The sequence below is a fragment of the Schistocerca cancellata genome, chromosome 1, assembly GCF_023864275.1.
Source record: "Schistocerca cancellata isolate TAMUIC-IGC-003103 chromosome 1, iqSchCanc2.1, whole genome shotgun sequence".
NCBI classification, from domain to species: domain Eukaryota; kingdom Metazoa; phylum Arthropoda; class Insecta; order Orthoptera; family Acrididae; genus Schistocerca; species Schistocerca cancellata.
The window spans coordinates 397088214-397111068 of NC_064626.1; the positions used below are offsets into that span (position 1 = coordinate 397088214).

The window sequence follows — 22855 nt, forward strand, 5'->3', positions numbered from 1 at the left end:
GCGTCGTAACCAGTTAATAACCTGCGTTTTGTTTACTAACTAATGTCTGAAAAAAAGACGGGACAAAAGTAAATGTACAGAAAAAAAGAACAGCTTTAACTTAGTTACAGCGATGACAAAATTGTTGTAACTTCTAGGCTTACACCACATCACAGTTACAGAAGGTGTTCGAAATTTGCACCGTTCGAAATTTCCACCGTTTGCTCGAATACAAGTATTGTATCGCTCAGTTGTCCCTTCATGCGTAAGCCCAACCACTCTGCACGGGTAGCTTGGTACGCCATCTGGTGACGTCATACGTTCAGCATATGTCATCCAGTTTTGGGATATTTCCCAACATATGCGACTCAAATGTCATATATTAAATCACTTGTCCCAGCGTCATATGGTGGTTTTTAAAAGTCAACAAGAGTCACCCTATATTATAATTCACCAACACAGATTTAAATCAGTCAACATAGGAACTCTTAATATAATACCGTGTTAAGAAAGTAACATGTCAGGAGGCTGTCCTCAAGGACTCACAGTGGTAGCTCAAAATCAAAGTGATAGTGGATTTTCAGTTCTGTCTGCAATAGTTTCAAAATTGATCAGCTGTATATATCTACCGAATATGATAAATAAATTTGTGAAGAACAGGTCATGTACTCCAGTTTGATGCCATAACTCATTAATATTAAATTTTTCGTTTTAGTAGTGCATTGTAGGAAATATTGCCAAAGTACACTACTGGCCATTAAAATTGTTACACCAAGAAGAAATGCAAATGGTAAACGGATATTCATTGGACAAATATATTATACTAGAACTGACATGTGATTACATTTTCACGCAATTTGGGTGCATAGATCCTGAGAAATCAGTACGCAGAACAACCACCTCTGGCCGTAATGACGGCCTTGATACGCCTGAGCATTGAGTCAAATAAAGCTTGGATGGCGTGTACAGGTACAGCTCATGCTGCTTCAACACGATACCACCGTTCATCAAGAGTAGTGACTGGCGTATTGTGACGAGCCAGTTGCTCGGCCACCATTGACCAGACGTTTTCAGTTGGTGAGAGATCTGGAGAATGTGGTGGCCAGGGCAGCAGTCAAACATTTTCTGTATCTAGAAAGGCCCGTACAGGTCGTGCAACATGCGGTGGTGCATTATCCTTCTGAAACGTAGGGTTTCGCAGGGATCGAATGAAGGGTAGGGCGACGGGTCGTAACACATCTGAATTGTAACGTCCACTGTTCAAAGTGCCGTCAATGCGAACAAGAGGTGACCGAGGCGTGTAACCAATGGGAGCCCATACCATAACGCCGGGTGATACGCCAGTATGGCGATGACGAATACACGCTTCCAAAGTGCGTTCACCGCGATGTCGCCAAACACGGATGTGACCATCATGAGGCTGTAATCATAACCTGGATTCATCCGAAACAAATGGCGTTTTGCCATTCGTGCACCCAGGTTCGTCGTTGAGTACACCATCGCAGGCGGTCCTGTCTGTGATGCAGCGTCAAGGGTAACCGCAGCCATGGTCTCCGAGCTGATAGTCCATGCTGCTGCTAACGTCGTCGAACTGTTCGTGCAGATGGTTGTTGTCTTGCAAACGTCCCCATCTGTTGACTCAGGGATCGAGACGTGGCTGCACGATCCGTTACAGCCACGTGGATAAGATACCTGTCATCTCGACTGCTAGTGATAAGAGGCCGCTGGGATCCAGCACGAGGTTCCGTATTACCCTCCTGAACCCACTGATTCCATATTCTGCTAACAGTCATTGGATCTCGACCAATGCGAGCAGCAATTTCGCGATATGATAAACTGCAATCGCGATAGACTACAATCCGACCTATATCAAAGTCGGAAACGTGATGGTACGCATTTCTCCTCCTTACACGAGGCATCACAAAAACGTTTCATTAGGCAACGCCGGTCAACTGCTGTTTGTGTATGAGAAATCGGTTGGAAACCTTCTTCATGTCAGCACGTTGTAGGTGTCGCCACGGGCGCCAACCTTGTGTCAATTCTCTGGAAAGCTAATCATTTGCATATCACAGCATCTTCTTCCTGTCGGTTAAATTTCGCGTCTGTAGGAATATCTTCGTGATGTTGCAATTTTAATGGCCAGTAGTGTACGTTTTATTATTGTCCCCTCCTGACAATGGGATGAAAACATTCTCCTAGCTCTACGATCGACACTAAATAAGCCGGCAGGGGTGGCCGAGCGGTTCTAGGCACTACAGTCTGGAACCGCGCGACCGCTACGGTCGCAGGTTCGAATGCTGCCTCGGGCATGGGTGTGTGTGATGTCCTTAAGTTAGTTAGGTTTAAGTAGTTCTAAGTTCTAGGGGACTGATGACCTTAGAAGTGAAGTCCCATAGTGCTCAGAGCCATTTTTTTTGGACACTAAATAAGGTTGTTTCTCTGTGTATTTCAGAACTGTTGGGAGCGTCTTCGGGAACTGAGATGGCCGCTTTGTCAGCACCAAAAGATAGGCGGCTGGGTGCCCAAATGACCCATGCGCAGCACCACCACCAGATTCACCAGCATCACCACCAACACCAGCAGCAGCAACAGCAACAGCACCACCACCGCCAGCAACAGCAGCTGGCACCACCGACGAACAGGCAGCCCGCCGTAGCCGTTGCTGCCGTCAGCTGCTGCCGAGCCTGTATGCTGCCTGCCGGTGCGGCTGCCGTCACCAGTGGCAGCAGCGCCAGCGTCGGCTCTGGGGCCGCCATGACGTCATCTTCGGCGGCGGCGGCTGCGGCGGCGGCCGCTTCCTATCAGAGGGTACTGCAGCAGCCGTGGGTGGCGACCCCGGCAGGAGCGGCGTCGGTGGCGCATGCCGCGGGCGGCAGCAGCACCGGCAAGTTGCGGGCAACTGCGCGTCATCACCAACACCAACACCATCACAGCCATCACCAAGGGGTGCCGCATTTGCAGCTGTGCAGCTCAGCGGCGGAGCCCGGACCAGAGCACCACGCTGCTCGCCGCGCAGCCTCCACCACCGTGAACGCTCCGTGGGGCCGTGCTCCGAAGAGGGCGAGACACGCACCGGTCCTGCACCAACAGCAACAGCAGCAGCAGCAGCTGCTGCAACCAGTCGCTGCCTCGGCAGCTGAGGATGTTGCTACCAGTTGGTCACATCAACAGCTACAACAGCAGCAGCAGCAGCAGCAGCAGCTACAAAACCATGTGCCACAACAACAACACCAGAATCATCATCAGGCAATTACACATCAACAACAGTCGTGGCTGGCTCAACACCAGCACCAACAACAACAGCAGCACCACCAACAACAACAACCCTTACAACAGCAACCAGTACCATCATCCCACCAACAACCACAAGTGCCATGCAAAGAATGCGGAACTGCTTGCAAGGCCTGCCTAGCCCAGCAGCAACAACACAATCAACTCCAGCTGCAGCAGCAGCAGCAGCAGCAACAACAACAACAGCAGAATAACAACAACGTGGCGTGCGTCGGAGAACATTGGGCTTCTAGTGATGCTGCGGGCTCGTCCTCGTACTACAGCCACTGCCGTGGTGCCAGTGAAGACAGCTCTCGCGTCCTCTGGAATAACGACAACATGCTGCGCCTATTCCAGGTGTAGCAAACGGCCCTCTGTAACAGCCGAAACCAGCACCGCACAGTCGCAAAGCGATGGTCTTAGCGTTACTAATGATACTCTACTAGGGTCAGTCACCAACATCTTTCCAGGCAGCTGCGTGTGTACAAGAAGCTCTCTCGAAATATTGATGAAGGCAGGAAGTACAAGGAAACAGTCAGGCAGTGATGTACAGGGAAGACTGCGGTTGATGTGTGTCAGTGGGCCCAACACATACGTATAAACTTACTAGCATATTCTTTGAGACACACTCCACGGTTAGCAAGCGACTCTTTTTCAAATGGTGTTTCTGTTTCCACAATCTTGTTTCAGAGTCATTATCATTCCATTTCGGCTAAGTTCGATCCCCTCCTCAATTAGCGAACAATATGCCGTTCCCCTCATGGAGTAAATTTGATTCCTTTGTTGGAATTAACTGGCATGCATTGCTTGTAATAAGAGTGGGAACACAACATTGCTGAAACGAGAGGTATTAGAGACGTTATTGACTTGATAACGCTAGAATGAGGTATTCACTCTGCAGCGGTGTGTGCGCTGATATGAAAGCTTTTGGCAAATTAATACTGTGTGCCAGACCAAGACCCGATTTTGGGACCTTTGTCTTTCGCAGGCACATGCTCTACCATCTGAGTTACCCAAGCAGTTAGTACGGGTCGTAAGTCGTGCTTGGGTAGAGCACTTGCCCGTGAAAGGCAAAGGTCCTGAGTCCGAGTCTTGATAATGCTAGGTAGAAGCACTTAATGATACTGCAAACTAACCTTCTGAAGTTGATAGCAGACAAGAGCAGTAATTACGTACTGTCAGCTCCATTCAGGTGGGGAAATATATGCAGTTTCTTCGCCAGTCACCTGAAATCCTCTTCTAAGAGGGGGTGTTTTCGACCACCATTTAGCTTAGGTGTCTAAGGACTTTCGTTTCGGCTTACTGACCACATTCCACAGACTGTACATGAAGGAATTCTGGTACTATTTCGAAGACACGCAGCTACCTGGAAAGACGAACTGTTTAGAGATCAAAACACGCCTTTGGAAGAGTAAACATGTCTTCACACTACTGCTGTTACTGGCAACAAAATATTCCACAGCGCCAGCTAATCACTCATAATGTATTAATAGGAAACATACTGTATATCTTTATGTTTTAGTTTACGTAAAACATAATCTCAAAACTACTACTAGATGGTTAATGCATGTTGCATTGTGGATGCGTCTAAGAATCTTGTAATCGACTCGTGCGCTGCTCTGTTTTGCGAGAACATTCCTTTTTAGCGACTGACTGTAAGTATTGTATTCAGAAATGGAATTCCCTGGGGACTTTGCGATGGCGACTAGATGTCCGTCAAATGTAGGGATGTCAACGTCTCGCCGGCTTTCCTCAAAGAGAGCCGTGTGCCACAATCATATGTCTGACTCTATAGACTGCGTTTCGTAAAACTTCATGTAGACCGTGCCACGTGCTTTCATGGCTCAAAGACCAACGGAACGCAACGTTTTGTTTCCATGTGTCCACTTTATACAAAATGAATTCGAATGAATACTTTATTTTTTAAAATTGCGTATAGAAAATAAGAGACGAAAGACTGATATTATACTTCGTGATTCCAAATTTTTTAGTCTTAGATCGATTATTTTGTTAGCTCTGACATCTGAGTGAACAAGTTATTCCGAGTAAATGGGGTCGTTATCGCGAGTTCCGTGTGTGATTTCTGTGCTTAATGTTAAATTTTTCACAGATATATACTCTGTTGCAAGTACTTGCCAGTTTTGTGATAGGAAGTGGAGGAAACAGATCTCAATAGCAAAATGAAAATAAATGTTTTGAGAACCATTGTAAAACCATCTGCGGGTAAGTTATTTGCGGATTCATGACTGAAATCCATGTCCATATTTAGGAGACCTTGTTATTAGCCTACCAGTCATTTGTAGATTATGAGTTCCTATAGCTTCGTGAAGTTTCTATGATAACGCCCTACAGAAAATGTTCCTTCTGTTGACTATTCCTTTGTGCTGTGATGTATTAATTTCACGGTCATTTCATGTACTCGTATGCCCTCAGCGATTTACCAAACCTCTGTCTTCCATAATTCGACAAAACGAGATGACGTTTACTGAGTAAAGGATCTCGTTATCAAAGACATATTAAAATAAATTATTCTTCATTCTTCTTCGTAAGATTGTGCTTTCATTAAAATTTAATATTTACGTACATCATGTTTCCCCATACAGCGGAAACCATATTCTCCAATGGGCCGCTGTCTAATGAGTTTACTCATTCTAGTCTTGACAGTATAGTGCATGCCCGTTTAGGCTTTTCTGTCCGAGCATAGTATTACATTCAGATGAAATACTGAGCAGCGCGGAACCCATCTCGTTTCCTATATTCATTAACTCGAGTACTGTGTACTTTAAAATAAATGGACAACTACATAAATCTTCGACCATGTCGGGAACAAGAAGAAAAGAGTACCTAGTGCTATTGCTGGCACACTATAATACCACGCTATAATATCAACTTCATTTGATCCAAGTGTGGCTCTTCTTATTCCTTAAAGGAAGTGCTCAAAAGGTTAGCTTAGCGAGTAGGTAAATGTGACTACGCTTATGAAGTTCAGTTTACTCGGAAGCAGGTTATTTTTCCGTTAATCCACTACGCTCATTTCTCTTTTTCGGCCCCTGTCGAGAAAATGTAGGATTTAGCTGATTTAAGAAAGGCTGAGGGATCAGTTCACCTGAGATACAAAATTTCAAATGCTGTGTCAACTACCGACCATTTTGATTGGAAAATGTGTGCAACCTTTTGTTATTACTGATATATATATAGAAGTGCCCGTTATCTCAAATAATGCTGAAACGATTCTAGTCGAAGTTACTATTCAGATATGAGTACAATGTCAGTAAAAATTATATGAATAAGAAAAGAAGGACGCATTTATATAATGTACAGCATTTGGGACGTAATCTGAGATCATTCCTACGATCTGTTTGTAGGAGGACTCTGACAACGATGTATGCATAGTTTCTTCGAAACACGTTTATTTAGCAAAATGCTGATTTGAATCGTTATTCACTCTCATCGACTGAATCGCTACGAATAGTGCCAAGGCCATATTACGGGTTCCCCACACACCCAAACACACGGCTTCACAGTTACAAGAGATAGTGATTAACTGCAACAATCCTGACATTTTCCGAAGAGGTTAGGATTATAGGGAACTCTTGGGCACGTCGACAGAGAAAAAAATTGCAGGTCGTATATTAACAACTAACAGAACTTCAGGTTGGAATTAGCGCCTCCTTACCACCCACCCACACACACAAATATGAGAATTTTTTTCTTACTCATCGTGTGTTCATATTGCTGGTGTATGATCCTACTGATAACTCATATTTGTTTTCGTGCTGTTTGCCGTCTGTTTCAAGTGTAATTGTTCGTATGCGTCTTTCTATTTTTCAGTCAGTGCGTGTCCTAATATCACACTCTGTTTGACGTAAACTCTTAACGCCGTCAAATTGGTTCACGTTAACAATTTTTATTCCGTACAGATATTCTTGTACCGACGTTTGGTTTTCTTATGTTAATATTCGTACTCTTAACCTCACATCATTTGTCGATTTTGCCTTTTTAATGCTTTTTTTCTTCTTTGTTCGTGGTATAACAACAGAAAAGTGATATTCTCTTCAAGAAAATACGGAAAAAGCCTTCATATAAGAGGAAATTTGGTGTTTTCGCTGCTTCAGGGCCCTCTAAGAATGATTTTGCTGTTGAGCTTTAGTACTGATGCCTGTACTGCAAGAGAAAGACGAACAGACGCGCAAATACTATCGGACATCTCTTGTCACGAGAAAAAAAAGCATGATCGCGTAGACTTATATGTCCTAGTTTCACCTTGTGTGACCACATTATTGCGTGATACTGCGCTGCTAAGAATGTCGTCTCGAACGGGGTTCTGAATAACGAGGGACTTACTGAACCAGATTGTGCTGTACTACATAAAATTGTGGATTTACAGATCTGATGTCAAACGAGCGAAGTAAATGTTTTTTAGCCAAAAGGATTTAACTCTTCCCATAGCAAAATTCTTTTTTAACGTTACGTACGTCCCTCAAGCATAACGCCTGCCAACCGGCCATTTCATTTTCGGCGGGTTGCTAAGGACCCCTTTCGTAATGGCCGACAGAAGCATAAAATTAAGTAGGAAACTTAGAGTGTTCATCACTGCTGCCTTAAATACTTGCTAAACAAACGAACATTGGACTGAGCGTTCACGTTGGTCAGCCGGTGGATGTTGGCATTCGTGAAACCGGGGACATCCCTCTCCCTACGGTAGACAATCCGTGTTAGCCTTCCAGTGCGGGGATGAGACTTCGATTGAAGGCTATTACTTTGCCTTGTTGTTCGGATCGAGTTGTTACTCATCGTAGGATATCTGTGTTATATTATTTGTGTTGCGATTTGCTTGAGGAAGAAAACGTTTTTTACGTTTAGAGGCGAAAAATATTTAGAAGGCCATGCACGAGTCATGTGTTTTGTCTGAGCTTTCATTGTATACTGGTAAGATATTGACAACATACGATATAAATATATAGATATCAATAATTATGTATATTTCGATATTATGGAAATATTAATCTATTGTGGGTAGGCTCTATTCGAAGAAAGAGATCCCCTACGTTAATGATTGTTAGTCCATATGATAAGTAACTCTACAAAGAGCGTCGATTGCTGCATAGTTCCTGAATCTTCCCGTTTCTCTGCTCCTTAGAGTTGACGACGTTCGAGTGTGTTCTGCAGCCAATGAACTGTTCTAGTGTTTATGTGAACTTATTCTATTATATATATATACACACACACATAAATATATTATATCAAAAACCAAACAATTATTTTACGCTTCACATTTATCAAAACTACCAAATATCGTAAAATGAATGTGACTATTCATATCGAGAACGAAAGGGAATGAGGTCTGGACTCTTTTTACATTCCTTCCATGAATAAAAATATAAAGAATTATATTATATATACACACACATATATATATATACAAATATATATTCTATTGTGCATGGGCGAGTCGCATTAACAAAGCAAAGAGGAAGTGTTAAGTGCACACGTTTCCAAACTTATCTTGACCTAGCAGGGTATAAATATCATGTAAATATTGTACTCAACGGATGATGCTGTGAGTAGTTGCTCACTGGGGCTGGCTCTCCCGTCTGGCCCACACTGAAAGCAGCGTACGGCGCCGGCCCGTCCTGAGTCCACAGGCAGGCGGTATGTGACTGACGACTTAAACTTCTGCAGCAACAGTAATTAATGTTCGATTATTTTCAAAGTGACTGTGATAACGTGTTTAGGAGGAATGTTATAAAGAGATAAATAAACTAATGAATAGACTGAAATACATGGTGTGATTCTTTTTGTTAACTCGCATCTCTTCCCACTCCCGTTTTCCTGCAAGTTCACAAACATGCCTATAGTGTTTAAGTTTATACTGCAGTGTGAAGCTGGACTGATACATCTGGCGAAACTGAAATAATTATGTTTTTTATAAATATGTTTATTCTGCAACATAATATGCACAGAACATGATATCTGTGTTTCAGTGGGACTCTAAGTCTGTTTTCCAAAATTTGAAATGGAAAGAAAGATCTAATTGTGTACTGCGTGTAACTGGTTGTGTCACGCGGCGTTACCCACGGTCAAAAAGTTATTTATGAAGAAATGTTAATGCTGAAACTCACTATCTACGCATATGCTCTGCCACTAAAGTTCGCTCTTGGAAGTATTGAGACGCGAGCCACTTCCGGCCCACCAATCCCCTCCCCCCCCCCCCCTCCCCCAACCCGATATCGGAAAGAACAACTACTCTTGAGACGATGGGAGAAACTGACACAATACATCTCGCTCACAACTCAATTACCACAATCCATGTTCTCAACATCAAATCTTCTCAACTATCGAGACCCTTGAAGCAAATGAACTGTCAAAGAATTTGTTAATCACTCAGATCCAAACTGAAAAGTCAAGCGAATGCTTAAGAATCCCGGTAATATCACAACCTAATACACTTCCAAGAGATTCTACCTGCTGCGAAATTTTTCATGTGCATATGTTACATTAAACTCTGTAACGATGCGAAGATTTTATAGCACAGGAATATTTCGGTTGTCCTAGATAAATGTACGAACTTATTTCATTGGTCAAATCAGCTACTTGATGCAATCATTTGATAGTTAACTTTCATGAATGACTTTTTGTCGCATTACCCACCCGAAGGGAAGAGTAATCACGTTGACCATCCCAAGGGAAAAGTGATTTTCTTCGGAATAAAAAGTAGACTGTGTGTTAATTCTGGGTGTGTGCTATCTCCATCACAAATTTCGTTCAAATCCGTCCAGCCGCTTCAGCGTGAAAGAGTAGCAAACGTACTAACTCGACGAAGCAATTTTTAGTTCTGTGCAGCAATTCTATAGTCCTCGTACGTGCAACAAAGTCATCTTCTCACACGTGTATGCCTGTTACCAGCAGATACGCTGGCGTACCGTAATCAGATCCAGCCTCACTACAAGCCTACCACGTTCTACATATAAAGGCAAGACGTCTCCCTCTTCCGTACAGCATTTAAATGAGGTAGTGGTCGTGAGACTTCAAGTGTCTCAGAAGCTATTAGGCACGCCTGACGCTGAGCAGCTAAAATGTAAAGGTCTTGTATGGAAGTATGGTTCAAACACTGAGGATTGTACAGGCATTGCCTTCATTACATTGTATAGTATTATGTAGGACGCAGTAAACAATAAAGGTATTTTCACAGATACGATAAAGTTCAAAGGTCAAAGAAGAAGTAGCTTCTCCTCAGAGTAATCATTGTTCCACATTTCACGTTGTATTCTTCAGATAAATAAATATGTTGTACTGAAGACTTTTAAGAGCAGCCTGTATGTCAATTCAGAGTATAAGCTAATTTAATTCCAGATTTCTCCCAAATCCATCCAGTAGTTTCAGTGTGTAGGGATAACAAACATACACAAAAACTTTTGCATTTGTATCATATATGGGATTTCAAATATACTTCTCGGGTTTGCCGCTAGATCGTATTGTGTAACTTGCACTATATTTCATAGATGCAACTGCTAGACATTATCAGGTGGTAGTAGCTGCTGCTGTTACTGCTGCAAGCCGCAACTGCTGATAATCGCGCGGCTGCGGCGAAATTTATCAGGCCAGGAGCAGGCAATACGCGTGCGCGGGGAGACGTTAGTAGTTGGAGGAAATCGCCGCTCCTAGTGCCCCCTGTGTGCCTACCGCAAGCTAAGAGGATCCGACTGGCAAAATCCAGAGACAAATATTAGATCTTCTCAAGAAGAGCTCTATTGCTTCTAAAGTTACTAATATCCTACACCAACAGGCTGCAGTTCCCCCAATACTATACGGCCTACGCAAGATACGTAAGGATGGGAATCCTCTCCGCCCAATAGTGAGCAACACTGAAGCTCCTACCTATTTTATAGCCAAACATCTTTCTATACTATTGGGACCTCTCATAGGCAAGTGTGATCACCATATCAGGAATTCAGAGGACTTCATCAGACGCGTGAAGGCACTTAAAGCTGCAAGCGTCGGATATTTTGGTTAGGTTTGACGTTGTATCTTTATTTACGAAAGTAAACGAAGACAACCAGACACATTGCAGTACACAGTAAATATGCCGTAGGTACTGAAGTTCTACCGCTCACGTAATGTTTGTTTGTCAAAGGCAGCAGCAACTGGAGACAAGTGAATACTGGGTAGCGTCATTCGACTCGTGTCTTTTCTCTTCTCTACGTGTGGCACTAGCGCAAAGATCCTTCTTGTCGTAGATACACTGTACGCGCTACGGGGACGAAGACGTGATATACATAAATACAGACATAAACAAGATAAACTACAGAACTATGTTCAGGTCATTGAAGTTGCATGCCTTTTGCCACTTAAGATTTTATACAGCAAATGTTTTAAATGTGATCTACATTACGCACATCCGATTAATCATAAACCGGCGTTGTAGTGTGTAGCTGCTGCCGCGGTTGTAGAATCGGTAAAAATCAGCTGTACGCTTCATTAATAGAAACACTCAACTCAACACAGGCACCCCAGTCGACGTACCCCCGGCCTACCGCTTGATAACTGCATTAGGATTACAGGGAGCAGGGAACTTTCATAAAGATTAAAACTGTGTCGCACACCTTAATTTTATCGCACAGAGCAACCCACTTGGCAATGGTCGTACCGACAGAGGAATTCTATCAGCATTCACGACCTGTCTGAGGGCTTCAAAGTGCAATAACCTGTCAGAAGTTCAGAAGGATTCATGTTGAAAACATAATGCAAGTGCTGTATCAAGCAAATTTAGATAAGTGAGAATCTCTTGCCTAAAGTAAAAATTAATGGCTCTGTCAAGCATTAGGCTACTTCCAGCTTTTCAGTACTTTATTAAACATGGTCCAACAGCAGCAGGTTTGAACCTGTCATCCTCCAACTCAAGAAATGCTTGAAGGAGCCGCCAGTGAGCAGACTTCGAAAGATTAGGAGACTTGAAACTTTCTCATGCAGGTAAGGCGACAAAGGGACTAATCAGATTTAAATATTCCAGGATCGATGAGATGGTTGACCACAAGTAATTTTCTGATTATGATTTCACCTTTGAGCTGATGTGGAGTCAGTCTGCACAACTGATTCATATTAACATTAGAGAGCACATAAAACTCGGAACGGCTCAAAGACACCACAAATACAAAATGGTATCCACCAGAAAAACATCACGTTACATTTGCATACCTTCACTGATTGTAGCAAGCAGATTTAGATCTGCGTGTGTAATTAAATAAACCGTTTTCATGCATTACATCTTTAAACAATCCCTACAAAAATCACATACTCGTACATTTGTTGTTATTTCTTAGAGCACCTTACGTAACGCATTCTAGTGACCTAGTTAGTTGCCGGCGAACGACGACTCTGGCAACCTATGTTTCTCTCCACTTATTTTTCTAAGCATTAACTATAAAATAACGATTACTATTTTATCAGTTACAACTACTCATGTACTTTATATCACAGAAAATAACCTAGCAATAATAACAACAATGAGAGAAAACAGTACAAAGTGAGAAGGAAGGAATGGAAAGAAGAGTAGAAAGAAAAAAAGAAATTTGTTGTTATTACAAAAATATATGAACGAAGAGACAAGTTCTTCGACAGTTTTTGAGTAATTTTATTAGCCAGGGTACTCTAGATTCAGTTTCCTTTCACACAAGCATAATGAGCCTCTTGGATCCGAAAAATAGTCGATGATGTATCAGAATATTTCCCCCATCACAACGTGTATGTAAGTTAGATACTTATCTTTCAGCCTCCCTTTCGGATTTGGTTTCGGATCCGTACACAAGCTGACGGCCTACTAAATTATTTCTTTCCATTCCTGCCCCGGTATCTAGCCAGTCCTGTCCTACACGACTCGTCACGTCTTCCTCGCACTCGCTTGCAAATAGTTGGTCAGCATTCCCTGTTTTGTCTGTTATAAGACTGGAACTATTTCATTCAAAAAGCCAAATTTCAGGTCATTAAGGAATGCTCTGATGCTGCTCTCTCGCTTCTGCCATCTATGATTAATACATTACGAGAAATCAGGACTTCAGCCTCCTACAGGTATTGAAATAAAACAACAGCGAAGGCTGAAAACTTGTGCCAGACCGGCACTCGAACCCTGTTGCTCAGCTACAACGGTTGGCTTAACTGCCTAGGTCGTACGGACACGCTTCTCGTCCAAATCAAATTTTTAACCTGTCGAGTACAAGCAGCGTCCCATTCATTAGGCCCACTGCCCGTAGCATTCGCAAAGTCCCTCATGGGTCCGTAAATATGATGCTCCCACAATGAAAGCGCCTAGAGCCGACCTAACTCAAATACGTATATTGATATGTGGTGTCTGTTATGTCGGACATGTCTGACAACAGACACCACATATCAAGGGCTCATAACCCGGACATTACATGGAACGTGGTTATGTGTACCTATCGCTTTGCACTCAAAGCTGGACCGTTCCTCATACTGGTTTCTATGTGGATACTTTGGTATGGATCGTCCGCTGTCAGGTAGTGTTAACACCCTTGGTATACGAGCTCTTACCTACGAGCCCGTAAACTCGCACCATAACTTTGGCCGCTAGTCTCACGTTAGATACGAAAAACTGTTAGGGGTAGACCAAATATTCGTTGTGTAACATCATGAGTTTTGTTCACAATTGCTAAATCTTTCGGTTATTGATACTAGTGTGAAAACTGATTCTTAATTGATTTCCTATCCAGGTACACTCCGAGATAATAACTGGTGGTATTTCTGAATGAGGCCACACCGTTAGATCTGATTGCAAGATTTCCACTGCAACATTATACACTTTGACTTCTGAGGTGCGATGGAAAGGTTTACTCTACACCAAGGCTTCCCAACCTTTTTTGCTGGTGGACCCATTCTTCAGTCGAAAATACATGGCGGACCCCTAGTCAGTCAAGAGCACAGTAACTTAAAATTTTCAGAGCGAAACCCATGGGAACTGAAAGCTTCTTAATGCAAGTTCCATGTTCCCAATGACCCCCCCCCCCCCCCCTCCCCGAAGTATCAATAGTCTTTGGTTTAGAGATGAATGAAAACAACTTGAAGGTCAAAAATCGACTTATGAAATAGCAAGTTTAACATCTAATGATTCCTGGGGCCGCATACGTGCCAGCGAGCGCTGTGATTGGTCGACAAAGCTCGTTCCGCGCTCGTTCTCACTTAGGAACCGCAAAGGCTGCTTGGGAATACGACCTGAAGTAAAAGTACACATGTTTTTCACACGAAAAAAAAAATAGTGATGAGTTTGATTATCACATTTTTATTCAATAATTTTACTCATTATTTTACACGATTTGATGAAGTGTGGCCACGGCCCCTCTTGAAAGAGCCGGTGGATCCCTTAGGGGTCCGCGGACCACACGTTGGGAAGCCCTGCTCTACACCATTCCTGAAATTTAACCAGCAGAGCTCCCACGTTCGTTTTTAGCTGTGGTCTGCTGTAGTTACCTTGAGGTAGGAGCAGGACATGAACATGTACAATCCGCCAAAAACCTCTAATTTTCTTGTAGGTTATTCAGAATAGGTTAGAGATTAATTTCCCAAAATGTACGTCCAAGGATTCAACCCAGAGGTAGTCTTCGGTGTTCATTTTTGTCAGTTTCTTGTTGGGACTCGGCAGACTAATCTCGCTAGGCGCATAATAAAGACATTTATAGAATTTATCCGGGCAGTTAACGTGCCTTACTCGTTGAAATAGTCCGCAGCTCGTGGTCGTGCGGTAGCGTTCTCGCTTCCCACGCCCGGGTTCCCAGGTTCGATTCCTGGCGGGGTCAGGGATTTTCTCTGCCTCGTGATGACTGGGTGTTGTGTGACGTCCTTAGGTTAGTTAGGTTTAAGTAGTTCTAAGTTCTAGGGGACTGATGACCATAGCTGTTAAGTCCCATAGTGCTCAGAGCCATTCGAACCATTTTTTTCGTTGAAATAAACAGCGCCACCAGAGGATGTCGAGGGAGCCAAATGTATCAACCGTAGTAGGGACGATATGTAGGGTCTCTCAATTCTGCACCTGTTCTACAGCGTGGTTAATTGCATCACACTAGATTTTTTTTCTGACGCCATATCTAGCACCATTTATTTCAGTTTCACTCCTGTGAACGTAATGCGTTTTTTTAGCACACTTTTCAACTTTTGTCATGAACATGGAGTAGGCCGATGGGTTTGTAACATTTTACCTGAGTAGGTTCCTTAATTTCCCCCTCTTATGGTATTAGAACCTCTGTTGATTTCCATATGCTTCGACATTCTTTCCTTGACAAGACACTCATTGAACAGTCCGCTTAAAGTGGGAACAATGTATGTATCTACGTACTTAAACGTTTGGGCAGGAAAGCCATCTGGACCGTGTGCCTTGTTATTTTTCAGTGTGTTGAGGAGCTTCAGAACTACCAACAAACGGAATTGTTCTCGTAGCATACAGTCGGCTCTTTCCTCGATATCTCGTGATAGTCGGTGTCTTCTTCTTGACAATCATCTGTCAATAGTACCGAAAAAAAAAATCGGCTGATTCTTGAGAGTTAGTCGCCAGTTAGCCACCTGACGTTGAGAGAACTAAGGGTGACGCGGTCTTAGGGATTACCAGTTTGTATGGAATGCCGCATAGATGAATACTCATTTTTCACAAATAAATTCGCACGAATTAAATATTTTTCATTCATGTAATTCGATGGAAAGTGTGTTTTAGCTCTCGGAATTAAGCAAACAGTATTGCTCTGCTTCATGAATCAAGACTTCCCCGATAATCTTCGAATTCAGCGGGTTCTTCTCCTGAGTGAGCTCCGCGCTACTAGCGATACTTTCTGGAGGCCAACAGGAAATGCAATACGAGCTGTACAGTTAGACTCCCCCTAATCTCTACAGACTTTTCCTCGATATTCTCCCCATATTTCATTACCACCGGAGCCGCATACACCTGCTTTATCAGCAATTTTTCTAAGAACCAGTTCGAAATTTCATTTCAACCGTTGTGCCCTTATTTAGGACTAAATGAATCAAGCGGTGGTCCCTTGTGGTCGGAGTTGGACTTAGTCGCCAAACTTAGTCGCCAGACTTAGTCGCCAAATTTACTCGCCAGTTTCGTCCATGGTCCTCAAAGACAGCCGCGCGGGGTAGCCGCGCGGTCTCGGGCGCCTTGCCACTGTTCGCGCGGCTCCCCTCGACGGAGGTTCGAGTCCTCCCTCGGGAATGGGTGTGTGTGTGTGTGTCGTCTTTAGCGTAAGTTAGTTTAAATTAGATTAAGTAGTGTGTAAGTCTAGGGACCGAAGACCTCAGCAGTTTGGTCCCATTGGAACTTACCACACATTTCCAATATCCAATTTCGAGAAGAGAAATTAATTCTACTGCAACGGCGTGCTCATCAAACAACTATATTGTTTTTACAGCTCCTAGCGCTTTGTAAGTAGTTCCAGATGAGAAGCTGAAAGGTAAGTGTTGTCTCTTAAATTATGTACTCTAACAGAAAAAAAATGATTTATGTGCAACTGATTACTGCTGGTATATGGACAGCCCTAGTGAAAACACAACTGACATAATGTATGTGGCGGCAACAGTTTACCTTCACAAGCACAACAGAAAACATACTTATGTGTCTCAGAATGGTACGATAATTTAATATTTCAAGGGGGTTGCTAAAATTATTAACTCTCAACGTAATGCAAGTCACAGTTTAGACGATCTGCTGTGTCATGCTCATGTTTATGCAGATTGTATAATCTGAAACAACTCTAAATCTTACTTAAATGCAATTACTTTGGCCTCTGAACACAAAACAGATTTTATTTCAGCGTATGGTAAGAGTTTAACTGCAGCATGTGCCGGCAGCGCTTCTGCACTCTCCAGCAGTCTGCTGTACAAGTATGTGTGCTGAAAATCACGTTGTACTTAATGATACTCGTGGAGTTGTGAAATTTACAGGACATTTGTGAATGCCTGGGCAATCAAACAGGGGATGCGATCATTGTGGGCTCAGCTACAGTATGTCAGCTGGTATAACCATTTGCTTGCAAAAGGAACGAGGATGATTCTTGTTTTTTATATAAAAGAGTCTTATTAATCACTTGCTCTATTAGAATCCTCTCGCTTTCGTAGTTTGCAGGAACATCCATAACCAGTACCGAAATTTAAACTGAGCGCAAAAGAAATATATTACAGAATAGTTAAAAATAATGATATCAAATAATGGATTTTACTTTATGTTGGAAGAGAGGGGGCTCGTGGATGACAAATAGCATGTATGGATATCCTGGTCCACGTGGACACATGACTGATACCAGTTCACAAAGAAACTAAGCTCCGGTTACAAATGGAGTGCCAAATGAAGGCATGAGGTTTTTACAATGCCTGACTCCAACATTGGAAAACAAAATCATCCTAGATTACTGTAGCCAAATACATTTGCAACGCATTTCTTAACCCGACAGCATGTAACAACACGACAAGATTTGTAGCATCATGATGTGGAACAGCAACCTGTGGTCCGACGGCCGGGTGGAATCAATTGCTGAACCTCAGGTAACGGCAAAGAGTGTCCTCTCCAAGTCCAGTTCAGAATGAGTTCTCTCAGCAAACCATCTGATTGGCCGCCAAAAAAAAAAAAGAGCCAAGTGTCTGGCCAGGACAAAGAGCTATGGTGGACAGTATACCATCAACATCAGCATGTCAACATGTGTGCATGTTTGGACAAAACAGGTCATGTTTCATCACTTCTGAAATTGGAACACGGTGTGCGTTGTCTAACGTTGTATTACAGTTTTGCAAGTCTCATTCTCATCTTTTGAAGAACCAAGATGTGTCTGACGTATTGACAATACAAGAATAAAGAAGTCTGGTAATGTACTTAAGGTAACATATAAGAAATTAAGAAATTAAAATTTTGGCTTCTAAGTTGTATAAAAGGCCTTAAAATTCTGTAGTTACATACTTAAAGGTAAAACGTAAAGAAAATAGTTGTTGTTGTTGTGGTCTTCAGTCCTGAGACTGGTTTGATGCAGCTCTCCATGCTACTCTATCCTGTGCAAGCTTCTTCATCTCCCAGTACCTACTGCAACCTACATCCTTCAGAATCTGCTTAGTGTATTCATCTCTTGGTCTCCCCCTACGATTTTTACCCTCCACGCTGCCCTCCAATACTAAATTGGTGATCCCTTGATGCCTCAGAACATGTCCTATCAACCGATCCCTTCTTCTGGTCAAGTTGTGCCACAAACTTCTCTTCTCCCCAATCCTATTCAATACTTCCTCATTAGTTATGTGATCTACCCATCTAATCTTCAGCATTCTTCTGTAGCACCACATTTCGAAAGCTTCTATTCTCTTCTTGTCCAAACTATTTACCGTCCATGTTTCACTTCCACACATGGCTACACTCCATACAAATACTTTCAGAAATGACTTCCTGACACTTAAATCTATACTCGATGTTAACAAATTTCTCTTCTTCAGAAACGCTTTCCTTGCCATTGCCAGTCTACATTTTATATCCTCTCTACTTCGACCATCATCAGTTATTTTGCTCCCCAAATAGCAAAGCTCCTTTACTACTTTAAGTGTCTCATTTCCTAATCTAATTCCCTCAGCATCACCCGACTTAATTCCACTACATTCCATTATCCTCGTTTTGCTCTTGTTGATGTTCATCTTATATCCTCCCTTCAAGACACCATCCATTCCATTCAACTGCTCTTCCAAGTCCTTTGCTGTCTCTGACAGAATTACAATGTCATCGGCGAACCTCAAAGTTTTTATTTCTTCTCCATGGATTTTAATACCTACTCCGAAATTTTTTTTTGTTTCCTTTACTGCTTGCTCAATATACAGATTGAATAACATCGGGGAGAGGCTACAACCCTGTCTTACTCCCTTCCCCACCGCTGCTTCCCTTTCATGTCCCTCGACTCTTATAACAGCCATCTGGTTTCTGTACAAATTGTAAATAGCCTTTCGCTCCCTGTATTTTACCCCTGCCACCTTTAGAATTTGAAAGAGAGTATTCCAGTCAACATTGTCAAAAGTTTTCTCTAAGTCTACAAATGCTAGAAACGTAGGTTTGCCTTTCCTTAATCTTTCTTCTAAGATAAGTCGTAAGAACAGTATTGCCTCACGTGTTCCTGTATTTCTACGGAATCCAAACTGATCTTCCCCGAGGTTGGCTTCTACTAGTTTTTCCATTCGTCTGTAAAGAATTCGTGTTAGTATTTTGCAGCTGTGGCTTATTAAACTGATTGTTCGGTAATTTTCACATCTGTCAACACCTGCTTTCTTTGGGATTGGAATTATTATATTCTTCTTGAAGTCTGAGGGTATTTCACCTGTCTCATACATCTTGCTGACCAGATGGTAGAGTTTTGTCAGGACTGGCTCTCCCAAGGCCGTCAGTAGTTCCAATGGAATGTGGTCTACTCCGGGGGCCTTGTTTCGACTCAGGTCTTTCAGTGCTCTGTCAAACTCTTCACGCAGTATCGTATCTCCCATTTCATCTTCATCTACATCCTCTTCCATTTCCATAATATTGTCCTCAAGTGCATCGCCCTTGTATAGACCCTCTATATACTCCTTCCACCTTTCTGCTTTCCCTTCTTTGCTTAGAACTGGGTTTCCATCTGAGCTCTTGATGTTCATACAAGTGGTTCTCTTATCTCCAAAGGTCTCTTTAATTTTCCTGTAGGCAGTATCTATCTTACCCCTAGTGAGATAAGCCTCTACATCCTTACATTTGTCGTCTAGCCATCCCTGCTTAGCCATTTTGCACTTCCTGTCGATCTCATTTTTGAGACGTTTGTATTCCTTTTTGCCTGCTTCATTTACTGCATTTTTATATTTTCTCCTTTCATCAACTAAATTCAATGTTTCTTCTGTTACCCAAGGATTTCTACTAGCCCTCGTCTTTTTACCTACTTGATCCTCTGCTGCCTTCACTACGTCATCCCTCAAAGCTACCCATTCCTCTTCTACTGTATTTCTTTCCCCCATTCCTGTCAATTGTTCCCTTATGCTCTCCCTGAAACTCTGTACAACCTCTGGTTCTTTCAGTTTATCCAGGTCCCATCTCCTTAAATTCCCACCTTTTTGTAGTTTCTTCAGTTTTAATCTACAGATCATAACCAATAGATTGTGGTCAGAATCCACACCTGCCCCTGGAAATGTCTTACAATTTAAAACCTGGTTCCTAAATCTCTGTCTTACCATTATATAATCTATCTGATACCTTTTAGTATCTCCAGGGTTCTTCCATGTATACAACCTTCTATCATGATTCTTAAACCAAGTGTTAGCTATGATTAAGTTGTGCTCTGTGCAGAATTCTACCAGGCGGCTTCCTCTTTCATTTCTTAGCCCCAATCCATATTTACCTACTACGTTTCCTTCTCTCCCTTTTCCTACACTCGCATTCCAGTCACCCATGACTATTAAATTTTCGTCTCCCTTCACAATCTGAATAATTTCTTTTATTTCATCATACATTTCTTCAATTTCTTCCTCATCTGCAGAGCTAGTTGGCATATAAAACTTGTACTACCGTAGTATGTGTGGGCTTCGTATCTATCTTGGCCACAATAATGCGTTCACTATGCTGTTTGTAGTAGCTTACCCGCATTCCTATTTTCCTATTCATTATTAAACCTACTCCTGCATTACCCCTATTTGACTTTGTGTTTATAACCCTGTAGTCACCTGACCAGAAGTCTTGTTCCTTCTGCCACCGAACTTCACTAATTCCCACTATATCTAACTTTAATCCATCCATTTCCCTTTTTAAATTTTCTAACCTACCTGCCCGATTAAAGAAAATAGTAGCATTAAATAAATAAAAATTTTGGCTGCTAAGTTGTGTGACAGTCCTCGAAATAGTCTAATAATATACTAAACATACAACCCTAGTGTTCAAATTGTTTTCCTAGCAGAGAATGAAGGAAATTGTTATGTGACACACAAGACACACACTTTTGCATCAGGTATCTTGAAGTTCACATCAATGGGCCTTTGACGGTTACTATGAAATGAAATGTCACCAACTCTGGAGGTAGAAAATGTCATTGGGAGGGCTGCTGAATGATTCCCGGAACATGACAAGTCAGCAGCATGGAGAAGTCATATTAAATCATAAGGTGGCCGGCCGGTGGGGCCGTGCGGTTCTAGGCGCTACAGTCTGGAACCACGTGACCGCTACGGTCGCAGGTTCGAATCCTGCCTCGGGCATGGATGTGTGTGATGTCCTTGGGTTAGTTAGGTTTAAGTAGTTCTGAATTATAGGGGACTGATGACCACAGAAGTTAAGTGCCATAGTGCTCAGAGCCATTTGAACCATAAGGTAATAAGGTATCCAACAGTTCATAGGAGACGTATCTGATAGTACCTGGAATACAGGAGTCGCTATTCTTAGTACTGACAGCCTCATACCGTACATCAGAAGTGCATCACTGCTCCATAACGTGGCGGCTTGTATCTTTAAGTAACCACTAAGTAGCTAGTGATATTAATAATGTAGAGAGCTAGTGCGCCACCCAGCACAGGCTAGTACGTTATCCTCTTGATTTAAGACATTCTGTGACTCTATGAGGACATCTTCTAGTGACAAAGCTTCACCGTCGTCCAGGCGTAATCACAAACGCCTACCTTGGCCCTCCAGGAGGCCGTCTGTCTGGTGCCACTTTTGTGCTGAGAACAGAGCTTCGCTACGAAGTGCCTCCGCATTATCTGCTGGTGATGCCCAGTTTGTGAAGACAGATGTACATTCTGGTTGTGTGTGTGTTTTTTCATTCTCAGTTCTACATTTCCTTAAATTCCCTTCTTATACGCAACAAATCAAACTAAACAAGTAATTCCTAAGTTCCTGTCATAGCAACATTGTTCAAATACCTCATACTAGGATATGATAAATCATGCGCAACAGAAATACACGGTGTATTAAAAAGACTCATCCGCCGATTTAGCATTATATTTTTGAAACTAATAAATACACTCCTGGAAATGGAAAAAAAAACACATTGACACCGGTGTGTCAGACCCACCATACTTGCTCCGGACACTGCGAGAGGGCTGTACAAGCAATGATCACACGCACGGCACAGCGGACACACCAGGAACCGCGGTGTTGGCCGTCGAATGGCGCTAGCTGCGCAGCATTTGTGCACCGCCGCCGTCAGTGTCAGCCAGTTTGCCGTGGCATACGGAGCTCCATCGCAGTCTTTAACACTGGTAGCATGCCGCGACAGCGTGGACGTGAACCGTATGTGCAGTTGACGGACTTTGAGCGAGGGCGTATAGTGGGCATGCGGGAGGCCGGGTGGACGTACCGCCGAATTGCTCGACACGTGGGGCGTGAGGTCTCCACAGTACATCGATGTTGTCGCCAGTGGTCGGCGGAAGGTGCACGTGCCCGTCGTCCTGGGACCGGACCGCAGCGACGCACGGATGCACGCCAAGACCGTAGGATCCTACGCAGTGCCGTAGGGGACCGCACCGCCACTTCCCAGCAAATTAGGGACACTGTTGCTCCTGGGGTATCGGCGAGGACCATTCGCAACCGTCTCCATGAAGCTGGGCTACGGTCCCGCACACCGTTAGGCCGTCTTCCGCTCAC

The 22855-nt window shown here is 43.0% G+C and overlaps 1 protein-coding gene across 1 annotated transcript in view; it reads left to right on the plus strand.

The window, feature by feature from the left end:
• Positions 1-2839: 2839 nt before the first annotated feature.
• LOC126178577 (G-box-binding factor-like) overlaps positions 2840-22855 on the plus strand; it is a 113976-nt gene continuing 93960 nt past the window's right edge. The window contains exons 1-2 of the mRNA XM_049924546.1: positions 2840-2863; positions 2941-3348. Coding sequence (XP_049780503.1) covers positions 2840-2863; positions 2941-3348 — 432 coding nt within the window. The remainder of the gene's footprint in view (positions 2864-2940; positions 3349-22855) is intronic.